General features: G+C 41.6%; 1 protein-coding gene across 1 annotated transcript in view; it reads left to right on the top strand.

Moving 5' to 3' along the window:
• Positions 1-17,563: 17,563 nt before the first annotated feature.
• Positions 17,564-24,440, top strand: part of mon2 (MON2 homolog, regulator of endosome-to-Golgi trafficking) — a 126,112-nt gene continuing 119,235 nt past the window's right edge. The window contains exon 1 of the mRNA XM_079501727.1: positions 17,564-18,227. Within this exon, the coding sequence (XP_079357853.1) occupies positions 18,120-18,227 (108 nt within the window). The 5' untranslated portion in view covers positions 17,564-18,119. The remainder of the gene's footprint in view (positions 18,228-24,440) is intronic.

Here is a 24,440-nt window from a genome sequence, read left to right as displayed (position 1 = left end):
AAAGGAAATTGAAAATGAAATGCCATTCTACAACTCTATTAGGGAGAGACCTTTTAATAAGATAGATCCAAATCATGAATTTATATGGTTGGAGGACTTCGAGAAACTAAAACGACTATTTCAAAAGTACACCTTTTCATTTGCCTCATTCCTTGAAAAGGCATTGTCAATGAGGAGGAGGGCCATTTATATGTAAAATGGCCTTGTTTATTTGTTTTCATTTTGTTTTCATTTTTGTTCAAATACTGTACAAATATGTATTCATGTATTAATAATGCATCAGGTTTCATGGCGGTTGGCAAACCTAAATGGTGCATTACCGCCACCTACTAGACTGAGTGTGGAAACAGTGTTGTTGTCAGGGGGGGGGGGGGGGTGGAGGTGGGGGAGAAGCAAACCACGCCTACTATATTTAGGAGACCATTTGAAGGCTTTGTGTACCATTTCGTGTCTAGTGGCTCCAATGAAGTTGGCCCATCTTCATACATAAACCATCTTTGGTACTACTACTACTATTACTACTACTATACGACTACCACTACCACTACCTATACCACTACCACTACCACTACCAATAATAATAACAATAATAATAATAACTAGAAAAAGTGCCCTTCTGGGCACAGGTCTCCACCAGGAGGATAGGACTGTGTGAGATGTTTGGCAAAATGTTTAGGAGTAATATAAACATGTTTGTTTTTTGCAACAGTTTTCTTCATTTTGTTGAGGAACACAAATCAACCTGCTGGTGGCGCTATAACAGGCCAATGTGAAAAGGGTGGGATATATTCCTCAGCCTAGTAAGAAAATGTGTGAAAGATTTCACGTAAATTGCATGCTGCGTTCATGATTTGAGGCTTTTGTTCAAAACGGGGCAATCTTGCAAACTGTGAAAGCCAATTATAGCCAATTAGGATGGAATATGAAATATCGGACAGATCCGACTTGAGCACATGACCATAGAGATAATGTGTAACGATTTGTGAGATTTTTGGACAGAATCTGGAGGAGTAGTATCAAAAAATGTGTTTTACAAAAGTCGGCCTCCTGGTGGCGCTATAAAAGGCAGATGCGGAAAATGCAGGTCAAAGGTTTGTCCTTGGCCTCTAGGGAGTGTGCATGCAACGTTTCACACAGATCGGTGCAGTTTTAGGTAAAAATGTGAAAAGCTGCCTCATGGTGGCGCTATAACAGGCCGTTCTGGAAAATGTGGGGCAGAGGTTCATCGTTGCCATCCAGGGAGTGTGTGTGCAAAGTTTGGCATCGACCAGGTTAACGGTGCCGGAGATTAGCTGGTAACGGACGGACGGAAGGAAGGAAGGACGGACGGACGGACGGACACACACACACACACACACGGACGGAGTGCAAAACATACTCTCTCCCCATGCCTTCGGCCTGGTGGAGACAATAATAATAATAACCAGTAAGATGCCTGAGGGAGAGAAGCGTGCACACATCCGCCTGGGTGACTGCTGGGCGAGCGCTCGTGCTTTGGCATGAGGGGTCAGGTCAACATATGGAATGAATGCTGTACTGTCCATATATGGAACGTGTCTTGAGTGTACAGGGTTTGATGTGGTCAGATCAACATATGGAATGTCAGAACAGGTCAGCTCTATATATGTGACCAGATTTGACTGAGAGCCAGCAATCGTGCAAAGATTCACCAGAGGAGAAAACCCTTTTTTTTTTTTTTTCCTTTCCCAAATGAGTTAATAGCACAGGCAGACTCTTTATGTCTGAAATAAGTGTCAGAGCTGAAATCGACATGTAAATATGAAATAAATGCTTAAACATGTAGCTAGGTGTAATGTTAGAGTCCACAGAAGTGAACCTTTCAAGCCTGTTTTCTCAACTCGCTGTTTTCTGTAAGACATAAGCCATATACTGGTGGGTCAAACTGAACAACCAATATGTCAATTTGAAGCTATGATTCCCTGCTTTCATATGACATGGAAAAACGAAAATTCAAAAAATTCCAATGGCAGTCCCTCAGTCAAATTTAGTCACACATGGAGATTTAAGGGTGCCAGCGGGGGCAGTGTCTTGAGTGTACAGGGTTTGATGAGGGCCCAGGTAGAGCCGAGCCTTCATTATCAGCTACCATAACCATACAGGCAATGTTGTGTCATTATGATTAAAGGGATATTCCACTCTGTTACACACACATCTAGGTTAATCCAGGTGACCCCTAATTTGTTTAATTTATCTACTGCTGTCAGGAAGGCCTTGATGAGAAGAGTTTAACACATGTATTTACATCCTTGGGACAATTTAAACTTTACACGGGTAACAAGGGCCTCATTTTCAGTCTGTATTAACAGTGGATACAATACAATAGATTCCTAACCTAGAGTTGTGAGTCCAGTTCTGAGACGATGAATCAGTTTAAAAACTATTTTAGAGAAATCAGAGATCAGGTGGTGTAGTTGACAATGAGTCCACTAGATGGTGCACATTAACCACATGCAATAAGAGTAAGACTATAGGGAGGTGAGGGTGTTTTGTTCACTTAATGAAGGACATATTTAACTGTCAAACTCATTCAAGCTGTTCAAGTTGGTTTGCTTCCATGCATAATCCATAATGGTGCATTTTTTGGAATGAACAATTCACTCACATTGCATTAACAAAAGTAACATTGTTTCACCAGTCATTACCCGAGTCACTTTCTTCACTAAAATAAAAGGGCATCCATGAACACACGAAAACACATCACCATCGGAGATTCACAGAAGGTCTGTGCTGCTGCTCCCACAAGCTAAACTATAAAGCTATGAATTCTAACATTTATATTTATGACATAATTATTCTGTTGATATAGACTTTGAGCTGATCTGAGCTAGAGATAAGCTAGAGAGTAGCCTAATCAGTTGGCTATGTGAATAATGTTGATGCACTTCTAATTATGACAATGCTCTATCCATTATAACGTTGCTCAGCTGACCTGTTCAGGCAATGAATTAAGTGGCTATTCACAGGTTGTTTGAGAAAGTTGATTAAATCATTTTGATGAATGATTATCATTGTACAGTTTCCTCAGAGCTTTTCAGTTCAAGTGGCAACGTTAATGTACATGTGTGTCCACTTTTAAGATTAACGTCTTGCTTATGCATCACCCTCTCATTTGAAAGTGTCTGTGGCATATTTTAACTCATATTGATACAAATAGTTTTGACTGTTCAATATCGCGCGCAGCCATCATTCTCGACATTTACGCAGCAGCCGCAACAACAACTCTCCTCATCCTGTCGTCCCTCCCCTTTACCTCCCAATGCCGCACATTTTACCCAGGTTATTAACAGGAAATATAGGTGCAACTTAACAGTGTGGGAGAGAGCAAGGCAGCGAGTGAGCGAGTGAGGCGAGAGATTGAGGGCCTCGGTGCAAGGGTGGGGGGTGCCCGAAGCCCCCTAGATGGTGGAGACCCCCTAGACTCAGTGGAGGAGTTTCAATTGGAACTGATGAAACATAGCAAAGACCTCCTATGTGTGCATGGCAGATATACCCCAAATAAAAGGGACACAGTTATTTTTCTTTTACAATGACATATATACCCGTCAGGCCGACATGTGACACCTACTCATCACGTAAAATCAAATATCATATCCATATTTTAAAAGACTAGTATTTGTAGAAACTTAAATCATAGTTTTTATTATTATCATTTTAAAAAAGGAGTTTTACCAGACTATACCAGTATGGAGGGCTAAAACTGCCATATCTAAAAATAAATAAATAATTGAATAAATAAATGCAAAAATAAATAAATAAATATGCAAAGAAATATATAAATCAATAATTAAATGTATTTAAGTGACTATTTATTTATTTATTTGTATTTATCTACACATTTAAATGTACATTTAAATGTACATTTAAATGTACATTTAAATACGCATTTAAATACGCATTTAAATGTACCTTTAAATACGCATTTAAATGCACATTTAAATGTGTATTTCAAGCTGCTTTTCCCAAAGGTCTATTTCATGAACCATATGTTAATGAGGGGGTGGACCTTGATGATGTCACTCACTGACCGGGTGGAACTTGATGATGTCACTTAACAACCATTGGGTAATCTATGTAGGAGCTCAGAGATCGACTGTACTTGTCTGTTTTCCCAGGAAATTATGATAAATAAATACAATACAATATTATCATATGGTGGTAGTAAAGGTAAACAAGTGATGGTGTACAACATGGGTTTTCAACAGGTGGTCTGTGGACCACTGGTGGTCCGTGAAGGTGTTGCATGTGGTCCCTGGACCCTGACCCTGCATTTAGTAATGTAGGAAAGTGAAGATTCGTATTTGAATTTATTGTATTGACCAGTTGAGAAACAATGCAGTAAATGATCTGGTGACAAATGATGACGCGTCGATGTTGTCAGTTACTGGGAAGTCGGATGTCAAGAACTTCCACAGAAAAGTGAGTTAGAATCTCAAGGGAAACCGGATTGCCTGGTTGAGTCACCATTAAGGAAATGTGCACATAATCAATCGCAAGTGTCTGCTTACTCATAGAATAAGTTACAATGAACAGCAACATGAGTTCAATATGAAAGGTTAATTTCTTTCCCCCACACCACGACCATATCCCCCCTCCCAACACAACAATGGCCCCCAGGTTAATTCTCAGTCAGGGTGGTGGTCCCCAGGTTGATTCTCAGTCAGGGTGGTACGTGGTCCCTGGTTCATAATCAGTTGAAAACCCCTGGTGTACAATGGTGTGCAAAATGATCCCTGATGATGTCACGTGATGTCACGAGACCTGGGCTGGGCTTTCCCCATAGGGATTTTGAGTGATACACTGACTGACGGGAAATGCAATGCATTCCATAGTTAACTGGTAAGGTTGAAGATGTTTACCTGCTCTGAGGAGCCTTCAGTTACTCCAGGATTAACATCATCCACTCTGGACTCCATCTCTTCACACTGCTGTGGGAAAGAGGTGATAAATAAATAAATAAATAAATAAATAAATAAATAAATAAATAAATAAATAAATAAATAAATAAATAAATAAATAAATAAATAAATAAATAAATAAATAAATAGACTCCTAACCTAGCTGGGGGGGGGGGGGGGGGTGTCCTTGGTCATATAGTTTATATCAATTTGGGCGTCCTTGGCACAAACAAGTTTGAGAACTACTGCTTTGTAGAATGGGCCTCAGGTCGTAATGGGTTATAAGGAAATGTTGTGTTAAATTCCTTCAAGCTGTCAGACAGAGATCTGACACATGCATGATGACTCACCAATGGAATGAGGTTTTTTATAACCGACTCACCAATGGAATGAGGTTTTGTATAACCGACACCGTCTAGTGTTGCCTGCTGTTGATTCTATCTTCCAACACTGGAAATAAAACAATGGATCAATGTTACATAAAGTACATTTTGACCACAAGTCAAGGAACACATTTATGTACAAATGTTTAAAATATTCCACAATTGTATAATACTTCATCACTATCATCATGTATAGTACATTCATGTATAGTACACATTACACTTCCATAGTTGTATTATGCAAAGCAATACTGTTCATCAAACATTCATGATCTGTATTTGTATCTGTCATATTATACATTATAATAAAAAAAAAAGAATTAATTAGAGTCTTTAATTAATCAAGATTACTTGCATGTTTAATCACATATCTGTTATGCGGATATTTGACTGGCTGAGAGGCATTTGTTTGTTTGTTTTCAATTAACGGGAACCCCTTTTGAATATATATTCTTTCAGAGTTTCAGTTTTTAACTCAAACTCAAATCTTTGCTTCTGGTGGGTCCCTGGGACAACATATTCTCAGATGGGGATCGGCGGCATTACATAACATTTTTGGGGTCCTTGACATGAAATATTGAGAACCACGGATATAGAAACATGAGGTTTTTCAGAAGAAAACAGACTTTTTAAAAATACTTTTTTTTAAATGTTCGACGTCAGGCCTAAATGGGTTAAAACCAATCTTGTTATACGAGTGAATCAATGAGTGAATACATACGTTTAAACAAAATATAGTAACTAAACAGACCAACAGATCAAGTGAAAGTTTTACCATAAAGAGCAGTAATTTTAGGAATATATCACACACACCGTTATGATCGGTACACCTGGAAGTCAGTGAGAAAGATTCTGTGGTGCAAAAATAAGCCTGATTAAACATTTTTCAAACATTCTTTTTCTGAAATTCATAAATCAAAATAAATCAGTTAAAGTCCCAGCCCAAATTATAATGTCACATATGAACTACTCATTAAAACAATAGTATGTTTGCCTTTTAGTAGCGTTACCTGGTGAATTCACATCCAGATTAAGTCAAATGTGACCGTCATCTGCAGAGGAGACGTTGAAAAAAAAAACCTTCATCAGTATTGTAGCCTACAGAGATATGACTATATATGTATTCATATCTGTTTAAATGTTTTTATTTTGTGAATACAAATGTATATAACATATGTCATATTGTGATCATCATTGTTATACTGTAGGTTATGTTAAGTGTGATGTGTAGTGTGTGATGTGTATGTTTTATTACAGTAGCCTAGATTGCACACTCTTAAAGCCAGCTTGACAGCAACATAGCGTAGCTAGGTGTGACTGTGAGACATCACATACGTGCAGACAGATTCATGAGAAGAAAGCACACGTGACACACGTGTGTCAAAACTGTGGGAGGGGTAGTGCGTCAAAAAAAAGGTTACTCTAGTGGAATAATAACTAGAAAGAAGCAATTCTGGGAAATTGCAAAGTGTGGTTGCCTCACTGGCTGATATAGGCCCCTCCCGGTAATTTTGCCAGCCAATTACAATGTCAAGTCACCCTTGTGATCATGCGTAAGTCATTGGGAGGGGATTTCCCCCCAAAAGCATGTTTTTGCAACAAACGGTTAATTGTTTTTGCAATTGTAGCGCCCCCTATGGATGAAAATGGAATTGCTTTTGGCTCTGCGTTGATTAAGCCACCCTCGACATGTGATTCAGATTTGGGATGGATTGGACATTCCGTGCGTGAATTGTGGCATTTTTTGTAAAATCCCTCCCACTAACTTCGGAAGACGATTACGGCCGAACGATACAGAAGATCAAAATTCTGACTGTGCTGTTTTCATCGGATAGGTAGGTACAGAGATCATGTGTACCGATTTTTGTGAGATTTGGACCAAATCTGTAGGTGGAGGATCCGCATGGGGAGATGCGTCATGACCCAATGAATCCAGGGGGGAAAACAATTGTTTTTCTGACCTACAGGTCAAGAGTTATAAGGCAAAACGTAAAGTGTGCTGTTATAGCGCCACCATGAGGCCGACCGATGTAATTCTAAGGTAATTAATTGATAGTGTGTAGTGTGTGATGTGTATGTGTTATTACAGTAGCCTAGATTGCACACTCTTAAAGCCAGCTTGACAGCAACATAGCGTAGCTAGGTGTGTCTGTGAGACATCACATACCTGCAGACAGATTCATGAGAAGAAAGCACACGTGACACATGTGACTGCTGGGGACTGTTGGTCTGGAATTGACAAGAAAAAAAAGTCAGACCTGTCTGAACTAAGTGAGTGGTACTGTACTGTACTGTACTGTACTGTACTGTACTGTACTGTACTGTACTGTACTGTACTGTACTGTACTGTACTGTACTGTACTGTACTGTACTGTACTGTACTGTACAAGCCCTCCTCCCTGGCCTGTGTGTGTCTGTGTTAGGCTGTGCAATGACACTTGGTGATGAACAAACACTATCATATATGGGCAGTATTATGCGTGTCTTAAGTACCAGGTCTTATTACTTAACTTAAGACCTGGAGGCGTGATCAATGCCATTTGGCTATTCTGAGTGGCCAAACAGCATTGACCACGCCTCCAGGTCTTAAGTTAAGTCATAAGACCTGGTACTTAAGACACGCATAATACTGCCCTATAACGCTATTGTCATGCTCGGACAGACAGACCCAGGGACACAGGGACACAGGGACAGACCCAGGGACACAGGGACAGACCCAGGGACACAGGGACAGACCCAGGGACACAGACACAGGGACAGACCCAGGGACACAGGGACAGACCCAGGGACACAGGGACAGACCCAGGGACACACATAGCTGTCTATAGGAGTGGTTGCACCACTCAATAAACAATGAATCAAGGGAGTTCACCTAATGCCAACTTCTCAGTTGGTGTGAAATGCTGCCACTCTGGTATGCATGCATGCATGCATGGCATGCGCGACATTGCACGGAATGCACACACGCGCGCACACACACACACACACACACACACACACACACACACACACAACCCAGCTGCCTGCACCCAACAATAAGAGGGAGCTGGAATCAATTGGACTTGGAGCTAACAAGCTGTAAACACCTAGGGGAGAGCTGCCAGGGCCTACTATTTGTTTGACGGTTTCTTAAATGATTGCGTTGTTTTCTTTAGTTTTTGCAAGTCTCATTTGTGGTGTAATCTAATCTGAGTGATGTCACAGGGTTCAAAGTTCATTAGGACGTGTGGTATCTGGTGGAACCACATTTCATTAATATAGCCTAAATAATGTTAAACTAGACATAGACTAAATTGTTTCACATTTAAATGTGTAGGCCTGAATAATACTAGCTATAGGCCTGGGGCTCATAGGCCCATGGCTGTGAAGCTGTACTTTGTCTCTGCAATAAATCTGGACTCCGAAACCTTCATTCATCTGCCTGTGCCTCCGCGTTTATTCTCTGTACTTTTGCCTAAGTATTTTAGTAAGTTTGTTTATGGGCTCTATAGGGAGAGGAAAGGCAGTTCTCGCTGTTTAGTCCATTTACTTCAGACGTAAACAGGAAGTATCTGCATTGTTATTAGTGTGGTTGCCCAGAAGACTATAATAATTGTAACACTTTATTTCTAGAGTAACCCTAAACTTCAGACTACTACTCCTCCCACAGTTTTGACGGCACGCACTTGAGCCATATCTCAAATTGACCGGCTTCATCGGGAATGGTGTGCTTGTATTTTGCTAAGAGAATTGTATATAGGGTAGACGCATCTACCCTATATGGGTAGATGCGTCATGACCCAAGGAATCCAATAATTCCAATAATTCAAGAGTTATAAGCCAAAACGTAAAGTGGGCTGTTATAGCGCCACCATGAGGCCGGCCGATAACATTATATTCTAATATAATTTTAGTAATTATTATGAACCTACCCTCCAAGTTAGTGCAACTATAGTGCTTACAGTCTCCGAGGAAGAAATACTTGAATGTGATTTTTTTGCATTTTCCCTTCATGTCAATGGGGAAATTTAATTCACTAATAAATTCATATCAATTAAACTATAGAACATTTCTCTTAACAAAATACAAGCACACCATTCCCGATGAAGCCGGTCAATTTGAGATATGGCTCAAGTGCAGTAGTACAGTACAGTACAGTAAAAACTGTGGGAGGAGTAGTGCGTCAAACAAAAGGTTACTCTAGTGGAATAATAAAGTGTTACAACACTAATTACACTGTTATCCCTTAATCGTGACCGCTCCGACGCGCTAGTGTTAATCGTGTGTTCCGGCAACAACCCTGTCGATCTGTAAGTATCAAATATGTTTTTTAAGACTCAACTATCACTCTTATCTTATACTGCATGTGCATTATACAATGTTATACACCACATGCACCACATACTGTATATTTTCTTAGGATTCTTACCTGGTGAATTCACGTCCAGTTAAAGGTGACCTTCATGTGCAGAGGAGACGTTGATAATGACAGTGTTTCTTCACCTTCATCAGTCCTGACTCATGACTGTAGGATTTGAAGGAGGGTGTGGTCGTCACGCATCCTCATACTTCACTTCTTCACAGTCTTCCGTGTGACGTCAAACTGCTCTTAACTGAATCAAGTGTCAGTTTACATTTGTCACCTTAAGGCTAATCTCTCAAGACAGATCCTTAAAAAATATGATTATTATTATTATTAGTGTGTGTGTGTGTGTGTGTGTGTGTGTGTGTGTGTGTGTGTGTGTGTGTGTGTGTGTGTGTGTGTGTGTGTGTGTGTGTGTGTGTGTGTAATAATCAAACCCTTTAATTATTTGTCTGGTTGTCTCCACCAGGCCGAAGGCATGGGGAGAGAGTATGTTTTGCACTCCGTCCGTGTGTGTGTGTGTCCTTCCGTCCGTCCGTCCGTCCGTCCGTCCGTCCGTCCGTCCGTCCTTCCGTCCGTCCGTTATCAGCTAATCTCCGGCACCGTTGGCCCGATTTATGCCAAATTGTGCACACAAACTCCCTGGATGCCAACGACGAACCTCTGCCCCAAATATTCCTCAACGGCCTGTTATAGCGCCACCATGAGGCCGATTTAGGCAAAACACATTTCTGTAGATAACTCGTACACATTTTATCCATACATCACACAATTCGGTATACACTATCTCCATAGTCATGTGATCAACACAGATCTGCACAATTTCCCATCTTCCATCCTGATTGGCTAAGATTGGCTTCCAAAGCTCACATGATTGGTCCGTTTCGAACAAAATGCCACAAATCACAAACACAGTGTCCAATTTCCATCAAATTATACACGCACATTTCCACTAGGCCGAGAACGACATGCCACTATTTCTTTCCCAAATCAGCCTCAGGGTGGCGCTATAACAGGCCAATTCCTGTTTTTACCTATAACTGCATCGACAACTTATGTATACGCACTCCCTAGAGGCCATGGAAAAACATTTTCCCTGCATCCCTCTACATCTGCCGGTTAAAGCGCCACCATGAGGCCGATTTCTGCAAAACACATTGTTTATGTTAGTCGCACAGATTTCATCTAAATCTCACGCAAATCGGTACACATGATCTCTGTAGTCATGTAATCAAGACGAGCCTGTTGGATTTCTCAGATTCTACACTGATTAGCTAAGATTGCCTTCCAAAGTTTTCAGGAGTAGCCCGTTTTGTACAAAATGCTCATCCAGAATTCTATCCTCAGAGATGCTATGAGTGATCTGGCTCTGCATTTCCTCAACAAAATGAAGAAAATTGTTGCAAGAAACAAAAAAACATGTTTATATTACTCCTAAACATTTTTTTTATTGCTGGTTTTGTGTTGGGCCTAGTATGTGCAAGAGAATGTTCAGTGCAAGTGCCGAATGTTCCTTATCCCAGTTCAGTTTTCTCTTCTTTGACCAACAGCAATGATGCTCAGGTGCGGTGGGTCTAAATTACTCAAAAAATTCTGCTCAGCCAATCTGATAAATGGTACATTATTATTTACATATTTTGTTGTATTGTCTTAATCTGAGGTATTGAGCTGCCTATATTGCAGGAGGGGCTGAGGACACTTGTAGATCTGCTATTTTCAAAATATTTTTAGAGACGTACAAATATACACTTCTAGCTATATACTTCTATATACTATAGTTCTCATACTTGCATAGCCTACTTGCGTATGATAAATCAATAAATCTTAAATTAATCAATCGAAAAAGTTACACACTCTCTCTCTCTCACTCACACACACACACACACACACACACACACACACACACACACACACACACACACACACACACACACACACACACACACACACACACACACACACACACACACACACACACACACACACACACACACCATTCAAAACAACTTGTGTGGCACAAGGTGCGGCCAGATTTTAGTGATGAGAGAGCCCGCCTTGGAACCCAGTTAAATTGAATTGTAATTAAATGTCATATAACAATAAGTCGTCTCAAGACACTTCTACACGCAGAACCCAGAGGTCTCAGGTTCAATTCCAGGCTTCTATTCAGCAATGTCTCTCAATGTCAATATCTTCCTGGGGTCAACTTGCACGCACACATGAGGAACAACTGCAATTAGAGAGAAAAAGCAACTGCAGAGGGTCAGCTAAGGGCCGATTCATACTCCTATTTTAGGGGGGGGGGGGGGGTTGTCATAGTATCGGTCACGGGAGAAGGAAGAGAAAAAAATTGCTCCTACGGTGACAATGACATTGAACCCAAACGATGCACTTTCCTCATTCCTCAGCCATAAAGATGTGCTGCATGCATATTATGACAGCTTGACAGCATCACCATGGCACCTCGTGATGGATGTTTATCAGATCAAGTTCTACCAGCTAACCATGTGTTTGGTTTGGCAAGGTAGCTTAAATGGTTGTGGTTTCCTCTGTTGATGAGAAAGTCCACGGCATGCAAATTGAAAAAAACAACAACACACACCCTACAAGCTAAACTAGATTTGATGTATTAGACGTAATAATTGCATGTCAAATACTTCTCACAGGAACGTCAAGGATAAATTGCCAATAGAACACTGTCTGGAACAAGGAAACTTGAGAGACAAAACAGATAGGTAGGCCTACATGAAGAGTGATTGATGAAGGACATGCCAGGATTATTTATTTATAATCTTGGCATGCCACTACGATTTTTTGGATATCGATAAAGTCACAACGTGGAAGCAAAGTGTTGCCGTAGCGACGGGAAACTAAAATACGGTAAATGTAATAGTATAAATGATGGATTCATAGAAATCAACAAAAGACGAGCCTTCTCATCTTGGCACAGCTGTGTTTAAACCATATGTCATAGATTGACACGCTTGTCCATGTACGGACAGGTTGATGACCCCTGATCATCACAATGTTGTGGTGGACATTTTCACCAATAGTTTTTTTGTTTGTTGCTGCGGACATGCAGAGAGAGAGAGAGAGAGAGAGAGAGAGAGAGAGAGAGAGAGCTGTGCATTAATTTGATGCACTTCAATAACTGCAATCGCAGGAAGGCCAAGCAAGAGTAGATTGCTCACATTGCCACACTGCAGGAACAGTGTTTTCTAGTTAATAGTTGTTATTGACAACACATTGTGAGCTTGTAGATTGGCTATTTTAACTATTCAAATATGTTTTTCAAAAATAGCAAAACAAATCTTCTGTGTTGTTTTATAACTGCGTGCGTGCGTGCGTGCGTGCGGCTCCATACTGTATGAATCCATAATGTACATTCATATTATTCATTCAGTGCATAGATAGATGATAGAATATCACAGTTCCCTCTCGAATAGATGTCAGCTCCACCACCGTGCTGCTGTACTGATAGACAGGATCCATGTACTGTTACACTCACTGTATTTAACACTGTTCTACAGCTAGACTCTCTCTCTCTCTCTCTCTCTCTCTCTGTCTCTCTCTCTCTCTCTCTCTCTGTCTCTCTCTGTGTCTCTCTCTCTCTCTCTCTCTCTCTCTCTCTCTCTCTCTGTCTCTCTCTCTCTCTCTCTCTCTCTCTCTCTGGGTAGTGATTTGAATGTAATTATTTTCAAATTAAAATTATAAAGATTAAATGAAGGAAAGGAAAAGAGAAACATCCAAAACAAATGCCTTCAAATGGAAAACAGTCTCCTCCCTCCTGGTCCTTTTTGGTACGCAGAGCGAGGGCAGAACCGTTCTCATTCACCCAAAGGAATTATCCTTGTTACCTTTCTAAGTGAAATCTTAGTAGTTAACAAAAATAGTACTGTCACTTTAAGACCATTTGAAAAAGCAAACAATGTAAATAGACCTCAATAGACCCAAATAGTAATTCAGAGGACTCTGAAATGAATAGACACGACACCAACACATGAAGGAAAGATCATTTGAGTGATTCTCAGTAAAATCATGTTGTAAAGATTCAGCGTCATACATATAGCCATAATCCATCGTTACAAAATCCCATTGTCTGAATAATGTCTCTATATAGCATTTTAAGATGTCACAGTTGTTGTATTGTTGTGATTGGTTGAGAATAGAGTTCATGTCCCGTGATGATGACAGATGATCCGGATGTAGCGATGGCCGATCCAGAGCTGGCCTAATCCTATTGGCCAGCCGAGGGATGGTGTGCTCATTACACCATTATGGTGCAAACAGAGTATAGACTATATAGGCCATATGGAGATGTCATAACAATGTATATGGGACGGGCTGTGTGTTGACTCTCTTTTGTCCTAGCCAAGAACTAATGACCTCACTAAGCCGTTCACAGAATCTTGTAATTGTCTCCACCAGGCCGAAGGCATGGGGAGAGAGTATGTTTTGCACTCCGTCCGTGTGTGTGTGTGTGTGTGTGTGTGTCCGTCCGTCCGTCCTTCCTTCCTTCCGTCCGTCCGTTACCAGCTAATCTCCGGCACCGTTAACCCAGTCGATGCCAAACTTTGCACACACACTCCCTGGATGCCAACGATGAACCTCTGCCCCACATTTTCCAGAACGGCCTGTTATAGCGCCACCATGAGGCAGCTTTTCACATTTTTTACCTAAAACTGCACCGATCTGCGTGAAACGTTGCATGCACACGCCCTAGAGGCCAAGGACAAACCTTTGACCTGCATTTTCCTCATCTGCCTTTTGTAGCGCCACCAGGAGGCTGACTTTTGTAAAACACATTTTTTGATATTACTCCTCCAGATTCTGTCCAAACATCTCACAAATCGTTACACAGTATCTCTATGGTCATGTGCTCAAGTCGGATCTGTCCCATATTTCAGATTCCATCCTAATTGGCTATAATTAGCTTTCACAGTTTGCAAGATTGCCCCGTTTTGAACAAAAGCCTCAAATCATGAACGCAGCATGCAATTTACGTGAAATCTTTCACACATTTTCTTACTAGGCTGAGGAATATATCCCACCCTTTTCACATTGGCCTGTTATAGCGCCACCAACAGGTTGATTTTTGCAAAACACATTTTTGGAACAAAATGCCTCAAAAACATGTTTATATTAATCCTAAACATTTTGCCAAACATCTCACACAGTCCTATCCTCCTGGTGGAGACCTGTGCCCAGAAGGGCACTTTTTCTAGTTTTGGTCTAAATTTGTTTATAAAGTGGATGCTATTCTTGTGTCATCCTCAACACAGGATTTGATTTTGATGCATTGCCACCACCAGCAATAATCATCATCATCATAGTAAGTGTCATTCCCTCTGATACGAACTTGAAACGAGGCAGTTGTAGCAAACAACAAATGCCAAAAAACAAATATCAAAATAATAACGGAATCATAATAGTGGCAGCCAAAGTAAGAACAGCTATCCTGTTGAAATTGTTGAAATGTATTTATTGGGAATAACCACACAACAACCAGTTTTCAAAGTCCACGTACAATGTGCATATATTTATTTATGTATTCACACATTTCACAGACAAAAAATACAAAAATGAAATACTTACAACAGCAAAACACAGGACTTAACACTAGCATGTCTAAGCAGTCAATCTGACCGACTTTGAGATTTTTAAGTGGATTTTCTTTGCCCATGAAGTTCTGAGAAAGTTCCCCTTCCATGACTTTTCCTAAATATTCGATTCAAATCATCTCTGTTTTTTTGTTCATCTGAAACGTTTTCTAAATATGATTTTAGGCATACTTATACCTAGTATGTCTGTTCATTTTCATCAAAAGGACCGTTGTCACCCTTTCTCCCCCCGCAATAGGCCTATCTCACAGCCCGTTTTTCACGCCCACTTTCGGTAAATAGTGGTGACTTTAACATGAGCATTTACACGTTTTTTTCTCTGGAGAATCTAAGTACATTTTCTAATGTAAAAATGTGACAGACCAATATTATTATGAAGCAAACAATATGGTAAATCAGCTCGAACAGATAGAACAAACCTTACCTTGAGAAAACAAAAGTTGTAGACTTCTTAAATTACCTCTGTTAACATGAAGCGTCTATGGAGTGACGTCACGCTATCACCACTAACCCCGAAAGGGGGTGTATTAAGGGGGGCGGGGAAATTCTGTGAGATAGGCTTATAGGGCTGACCTTCGATCACGCTTTTGATGATCGACGCTTCGAAACGAATCACGATCGATCGTCGACGCTTCGCCATCCGCAACGCGGGCACCCTTCATTGATTAAAAAGGGAACATTCCCTGACGGTGACGGAGACGCGACGCTGACGCGCCCGGTGGAGCCCCGGTGTTAGGCTTAAAATAAATAAAACAACGATATAGCAGAGAGAAACACATGCTTGGATTGGTCTCAATTATTTTATTTAACAATAAGCAACAATTGTTGCTTTCACCCAATCCGCCCAATTGTAGCAGCCTTCATGAAAGCAGTGACGCACAAATAATTAGGCTTACAATAAAACATCCGACCGTAACAAGTCAACATTAAATAAAACTGCCTGACACAGCCATTACCTCTCAAATAAAAAAGATATAATCCAAAGCAGCACAGCACACAGTATGCATTTATAACTGAAATAAACTCAGAGGCTTCGTGGAAATAGCACACGCAAGTGTAAAGGAAAGGCATTTTCCTTATCTTGCCGTAAAATTAACTGAGTGCTTGCTGCGAGGCGCACGCAATCAGAGCTGCCTGGGAGAAATGCGAGGCGGAGGCCCTGTGCTTTAATAATTAATTAATTAATATCCAAAACTATACAAAGATCACATTTCTATCTATAAGGACAAACCTTATTAGAAAAAATAGCATATGAAAGCCTTTTGAAATGTGTAGGCCTGTAGGTTACTGAATTGCAGGTGCTGCCAAATAAGTATAATTACTAGGCTACCAAATGCCAGTCAGTTGCGCAAATATAGGTCAGATCAATTACCAGAGCGGAGCAGCTTCTCACTGACCAGCTCTTCTTAAAGTTTACTTAGCCTACTTTAATAATATGACATAGTGTTGGATCTCCATCCTCCAGACAAACAAACCTTGGATTATAATTGGATTATGCCTATAATTCGTCTTTCTTCAAACCAGCACGAACGGATTGCGGAGCGGTCTTGATACCGGAAGGTCGCCAGTTCGACTTTTCGAAAACTATTATGCTCCCATGTCACGTGTCACGTGTCACGTCATGTTTGCATCCGCCCGAGGGCGCTGTAGTCACATACACACTCAAGCACGCACACACACACACACACACACACGCACGCACGCACGCACGCACGCACGCACGCACGCACGCACGCACGCACGCACGCACGCACGCACACACACACACACACACACACACACACACACACACACACACACACACACACACACACACACACACACAGTCAGTCAGTCAGTGGAATCATGGAATCATGTAATGTTTGCATCCGCCCGGCAGAGGGCGCTGTAGTCACACACACCACCAGTCAGTGGAATCATGGAACCTTTAATAATCCAGTCAGTGTTTACGGAAGTTCCAAATGACGTGTCAAGTTGTACCAGAGAGCATTGTGGGAAAGAAAAGCCTTGGAAGCGGAGCTCGAGCAGGGTTGCCAAGTCCGCTTGTTTCCTCACAAATTTGGCATGTTTTTTTTTAATCAAAGTTGCAATGATAAATGGTAAATGCATCAAATATTGAGTTATTAGTATTATATGGCGATATTATATATATATATTTTTTTATTTGGCTCATTTCTCTCGCCGAGAGTGGGCTTGTTTTGGGCTTGTTTTTGGAGGTGGGTTGGCTTTTTTCTCTCACAAGAGTTGGCAACACTGAGCTCGAGCTGGCAGAGCAGAGCAGCAGCAATGGTTGACGGCTGATGATGATGATGGCGTGAAAACAAAACCCCTCCACAACAACAGACAGTTGACCCCACCACACTTACAGACAGACAACAACCGCCACAGACAACAACAACACATCTTCTTTGGGATATTATATTATTCCACAGTGACACTGTCTGTCGTTGTGAATATGCTGAGTGTCTGTTGATGCTGGTGGTGTTTATTGAGGAGGCCGACGTATACAGCCGCATGTCTGCTGTCAGCAGCGGCGAATTACCACCAGAAGAAGCAAAATAAGAAGACATTTACTACAAAAAAGTGGAATATTATTATTGTTGTGGGAATGAATGGACGCTGAGTGTGTGGATCATGACCACAACAAGACGACAAAACAAACCCCTTCTTTCCTCATGCCTTCTGCCCCTCCTGGACATAAAGTAGCACGAGTCTGAAGGGGCTTTTTTCTTTCTTTTTTTCTTCTTTCGGCAACCCTCCTGTCATAATTTGTTGACGGTTGTGTTTGGTTTCTTCTTTCTAATAAGGACGTTATCGTTTTTTTAAAGGGATATATTTATATATAATCGTTCCCAAAATGTCGACGAGCAGTCCCGAAGCGGTGAAGAAACTGCTGGAGAACATGCAGACGGACCTGCGCTCTCTGTCCATGGAGTGCAAGAAGAAATTCCCTCCAGTCAAAGAGGTAAGAGATGGACAAAAAGACTTGTTTACTGTACATGTCTACTGGTTCTCTTCTCACTGGTGGCTGTGTGTGTGTGGGTGTGTGTGTGTGTGAGGGAGACTGTGTGTGTGTGTGTGTGTGTGTGAGTGAGAGAGAGACACTGTGTGTGTGTGTGTGTGTGTCTGTGTGTGTGTGAGAGAGAGACACTGTGTGTGTGTGTGTGGGGGGGGGGGGGACACTGTGTGTGTGTGTGTGTGTGTGTGTGTGTGTGTGTGAGAGACACTGTGTGTGACACTGTGTGTGTGTGTGTGTGTGTGTGTGTGTGTGTGTGTGTGTGTGTGTGACACTGTGTGTGTGTGACACTGTGTGTGTGGGGGGGAGTTCAGGGGGTCTCCCCATCATCAGCTGAGAGAGAGAGAGAGAGAGAGATGAAGCAGGGACCCCCCCACACCCCACTATTGTATAAAACTGTGTTTAATAGATTTCATAGACATGTTGTTGGCAGAACAATCATCCGTGTGTTGAGTTTTGTATTGATGTGTATTTTCAGACATTTATCCACCCCACTACGCCAAAGCTCTTTGACAAAAACAAATATGTTTTGTCCAAAGTTCCCCTCAGAATAGGAATGGGATGCTAGGGTTCAACTGGTTAATGTAAAGAAGAAGAAGAAGGAGGAAAGAAAGACAAGAAGAATAACTCTCACCCTCTGTAGTAACTCTCGAGGAGCCCTGATTGACAGTTATTATAGGAACCTACTGTAATCTGAACCCTTAACAGCTCTGCAACAGTGTGTGGTAAAAAAATGGAACCAAATGTTCCATTTTGGACACTAAACACTGCAGGGTTGTTGCAGACAGTGACGATTGAACTGTGGTCCCATAGATAAGTGGTTCCCAAACCTTTTCATGTCAAGGACCCCCAAATGGACACTAATAATTATCCCGCGGACCCCCATTTGAAAATATATGCCAGGGACCCCCGTAAGAGAAGATTTTCACGGCTCTAGCAGTGATTCTCAACCCATTTAATTTCAAGGACCCCCCAGTTTAACATGCATTAGTCCATGGACTCCCATTTAATGGCATTTCTATCTCTGGGACCCCCGATTTATATTGTGAAATCAATGTTAATTTAACTCTGAGAGTGTACAAAATGGACCCGGGTCCATTTGGATCCATTTGTACACTCTCAGAGTTACAGACCCATAAGGGTCCATTTGGTTCCAAACTATCATTTAGCTGGGGAACTCTCTCAAGGACCCTTGGGGGTCCCGGGACCACACCTTGGGAACCACTGCCATAGATTAAGATCCTGTGATACAGTGACGACACACACACACACACACACACACACACACACACACACACACGCGTATGTAATGTGTGTCAGGCACTGGGTTAGTGACGTACGTACAGTATGTATGTATTGTTATGACGACGAGGAGGCCTATAGAGCGTCGCAGTCCCGCCCCCTACCATGGACCAGGAAATGAATCTCAATGCATTTTTCCCATAGACATTTCAAAAAGTATTTATTTAAAGACGGTTACGCCGCGGACAAAGCCAACTCGAGTCGTGACAACTCATGACAACACAAACAAAAGTTTGGACCAAACAAATAATTACAAAGAAGAAAAACAACAACAAAGTGTTGTAACCTGCCGTTTTTTTCTTCTTTCTAATTATTTGTTCGGCCCAAACAATTGTGTTTGTTGTCATGATTTGTCACGACTCGAGTTGGCTTTGTCCGCGGCGTAAACGTCTTTAAATAAATACTTTCTGAAATGTCTATGAGGAAAATGAACGGAGAATCATTTCCTGGTCCATGGTAGGGGGCGGGACTGCGACGCTCTATAGCTGACCTCGTACTGTAAAGTAGCATTTCAGCTGCAGCATTCACAGTTTTACGTTATGGCTTTTTTTTAGTAATGCGTAAGTCTCGACTTTAAAGCCAGTTGTGCTTTTATCAAGGCGAAGTTTGAACTGAGTTTGAGGTGGTTCAAAACCGTGCAACAACAACTGGCTCCCAGGTGTAAAACTGTCATCAGGCAGACAATACACTGACACCAAGCTAGACAGGAACGCCCAAAAACGTCACATCCGGTTTTAGCCTGGGGTAAGAATTTTCTATGGCTGCCAATGCAACTTGGTCCAATCCTTAATCACATACGGACAAACATCTATGCCGATGCTATCTAACTTGTCCACGGGCAACAGATCTTTCAACGTATGGCATTGCAAATACGTTTGATAATCGCTACTCTGCTCAATATTGTTTTGAAAATGCCGCAAATTGCATTGCAGTGAACGAGCGCAAATCACAACTTCCCCAGGGGGTGGGCGGAGTCACCGTGTGAGGCGCTGATTACGCGCCGTGGTGTCAGTGTATACCAGGCTAGTGAAACAGTGGTTGAAATAATTTTTTGTGGCGCAATTAAGCTCCGTCGATGTAGTTATTTCCATAAAAAGAGAAAGGGAAGTAGAAGAAGGGGGGGGGGGGGGGGGGGGATCAACAAAAACAACTATCTACATATTTCCCACATATATAGTAGAAAGTATGTCTATCATATCCGGTGCGGTATAAGTACCTGGAGACACTTGGGCTTGATGTACTAAGCTGTTTACTGTCGAATACCATTACGACTCGCCCCTTTACCAACTTGCCACCGCGAAATGTTTTAATGTATTTAACAGTTCATTTAGTAGTTCCCTCCCTCTATGAAATTTGAAATGATCTTGTATACAGATTTATTTGATTGTATAGTAGTTGTTGCGAAGGCTCTCAAATGGATCTCCATATATGGGGATAAAAGGCTGTCACTTGGATCTCCACATATGATGATGATTTATGGCCCATATGTGGAGATAATGGAAATATCCAATGCTGACATCGGATTGATGTGGGAACCCCATATAGGGATGTACACGTGTGTCATCGTCATATGCGATTGGATAGCATTGTCATTATGACACACATATAACTAAAAAGTATAAAAGGATTACAGTCAGAGACTTAAGGTGGCAGAATATCTTCTAATATCTTTGGCCTGAGTCAGTTGGATAGGACGGAATATCTGGCCAAGCAAATTATAGAGCTTTTCATTGGAGGTTTCCACATCCCGGTTAAGTTCGTATCGAACACCACTGTCGTGGGTCCTAACTAAATAACCAGCACTGGTTTGAGCTATTTTACAGTAGTCGATCTCTATACTCTGTAAAATTAAGAAAGAACAACATGACGGCTGTGGCTCAGGAGGTAGAGCAGGTCGTCCAATGATCCCTGGGTCGGCGGTTCGAATCCCGGCTCCTCCTGTCCACATGTCGAAGTGTCCTTGGGCAAGACACTGAACCCTACATTGCCTCCAATGAGTCGGTCGGCGTGAGCTCGCCACCATTGGTGTGTGAATGGGAAGTGAGGACGCTGGCGTCGACTGTTCGCCTCCCAATGTATGAATGAATGAACCATTGTAACGCGCTTTGAGCACTTGGAAAAGCGCTATAAAAATGCAATTCATTATTATGACACAGAGACGGTGACTGCTTAATTAAGTTAATTTAGGACCTTCTAGCAGTTAATTTCGTTTTATTAAATACATTTCTTCCATGTAGCCCATGTTTTGTAATGGCATCATCATGCTATTATGCCCGTGGCTATACAGAGTGAACTGATACATTTGATACATTTATATGATAATACCTTTTATATAATCACCAACATGAATTATGTTTTGTTATTTACAGCTACTGTAGGTAGAGTAGTGGGGCGAGATGGAAAAGGGGCGGCCGTACCTGTTACCATACTGTTTTACACCCATATTTTGGGTGTAAAGGAAACTTCCCACCTTAATAAGGCATTCTAATGACATACAGCAAGCTTTGGTTTCATGTAAGTCTGCATGCGAGCAGACCTGAGAAAGAGCGTCCCTCCACAACATTCACTGACCAAAAAAGATGACTGAATCCGACTACTAAACGTGGGAAGTTTGGAAAATTCCTTTACATCCAAAAACATGGGTGTAACTGTAAACAGCTTAGTGAGTCGGGCATAACAGCTGAACAAACGATATACTAAGTTGAGGGTTTGTTTTGGCACGCACGCACGCACGCACGCACGCACGCACGCACGCACGCACGCACGCACGCACGCACGCACGCACGCACGCACGCACACGCACACACACACACCCCCCAACAGGGATGCTTTTGGATAGCCCCAAAACATCCCCATGATCCACCAAAACAACAGTAAAAACCAAAAAATCCAGCGAGACAAGAGGGCAGTGTGTTTCTGCAGACAGGTAAACACTAGCATACTCCAAGCAGTGGCTGATAACTGCTGCTATAGAGGGAAACCATGGGTAAAACAAATGTGACCAGATTTGACTGAGAGACTGCCATCGCGCAAATTCCAGCTTTTCACCAGAGGAGAAAAACCTTTATTTTTTTATTTTTTTAATGAGTTAATAGCACAGGCAGACTCTTCACATACTAGAGCATCTCTGAAATAAGTGTCAGAGCTGAAATCGACATGTAAATATGAAATAAATGCTTAAACATGTAGCTATGTGTAATGTTAGAGACCACAGCAGTGAACCTTTCAAGCCTGCTTGTTTTCTGCAAGACCTTACTCTATAAGCCATATCTCCAAAACGGGTGGGTCAAACTGAACAACCAATATGTCAATGTCAAAGCTATGATTCCCTGCTTTCATATGACATGAGAAAACGAAAATTCCAAAAAATCCAATGGCAGTCCCCCAGTCAAATTTGGTCACAAATTATACCTTATATTGTTTATTTGTGTAAACAACACAGTTACTAAACCTAAAGGAAACGATATAGAAAATACTCTGTGTTGTTTCGATCAATGATGAATGATCTTCATCAGGACCTTTTTTGTTACAAAGTATGTCTTTAATGCTCTATATTCTGGTAGTAGTCATTACTATAGACTAGAGCAGTGGTTCTCAACCTTTTTTACAGCAAGTACCACCTCACAAAATATTTGGCTCTCTAAGTACCACCATTATGATTAATCTTAAAATGGAGTAGCGCACACCTAACCATATCCTGTCCTCTAGGCACAGTTCACATAATCATATCATAATATATTAAAAAATCACACCCGTGTGAACTGAGTGGTGTAAGGTCTTATATAGACTGATCAGCTGTGGTCTGACGTAATGTCTGACGTAATGAAATCACACCCGTGTGAACTGGGTGACCATAGCAACCATGCTCATTTTTTGGTACGAACAGACACGTAAACTAACAAAGCCGTACTAACCGACACGTAAACTAACAAAGCCAGTTGTAGGAGTGGTTTACACCACTCAAAAATATAAGGAATATATGTTTCACATTCGTCAGCCAAAGTCATGCTGTACACAAAATGGTATTGATAAAACTGGCACTTTTACACTAAGTTCTCACACGGCAGACGGAGACACAGAGAGGCAGACAAACGCTCCAGTCACTAGAGTGTCAGTGTTTGTGCAGTAACAGGAGTCTGCCTGTCTCTCCAGCTCTTTAACCAATTTTGGGCGGGAACCCCCCTTTGGTGTTTTAAAGCATTGTTATAAATGGTAAATGGTGCATTTATATAGCACCTTTATCCAAGGCGCTTTACATAGATTGTGCATTACATTCACCCATTCACACACACATTCATACACTGATGTCGTGCTGGTTGGTGCAAGGCACCAACCAGCACATCAGGAGCAATTAGGGGTTCAGTGTCTTGCTCAAGGACACTTCGACACTAACTCTGGGGGAGCCCGGGTTCGAACTGGCAACCTTGAGGTTACCATCCGGCAACTCTATCCCTGAGCCACCGCTGCCCCTGTTATACTTTAGCTATTGTAAAATAGCAGATCTACAAGCTCATAGCGCACCACCGAGTGGTGCGTTACGAGCTTGTAGGTCTGCTATTTTTGAAAAATCGTGAAAATGTGCCTCAAATCTTTTGAATATATATATTATTTTCAGAGTGAACATTTTAACCCTTTGCTTCTGGGGAGGTCCCTGGAACAACATATTTTCAGATGGGGGTCAGCGGAGGCATATTACATATAGTTTTTGGGGTCCTTGACATGAAATATTGAGCACCACTGATACAGAAACATAAGGTTTGTCAGAAAAGATTTCTTTTTAATTTCGACGTCAGGCCTAAATGGGTTAATAGACAGACGTTTCATTTTCAGGTGAGTCGCCAATTTCATCCAAATCGGGCC

Source organism: Electrona antarctica, assembly GCF_951216825.1.
Source record: "Electrona antarctica genome assembly, chromosome: 5".
NCBI lineage: Eukaryota > Metazoa > Chordata > Actinopteri > Myctophiformes > Myctophidae > Electrona > Electrona antarctica.
This window is presented reverse-complemented; position numbering and strand designations above follow the sequence as displayed.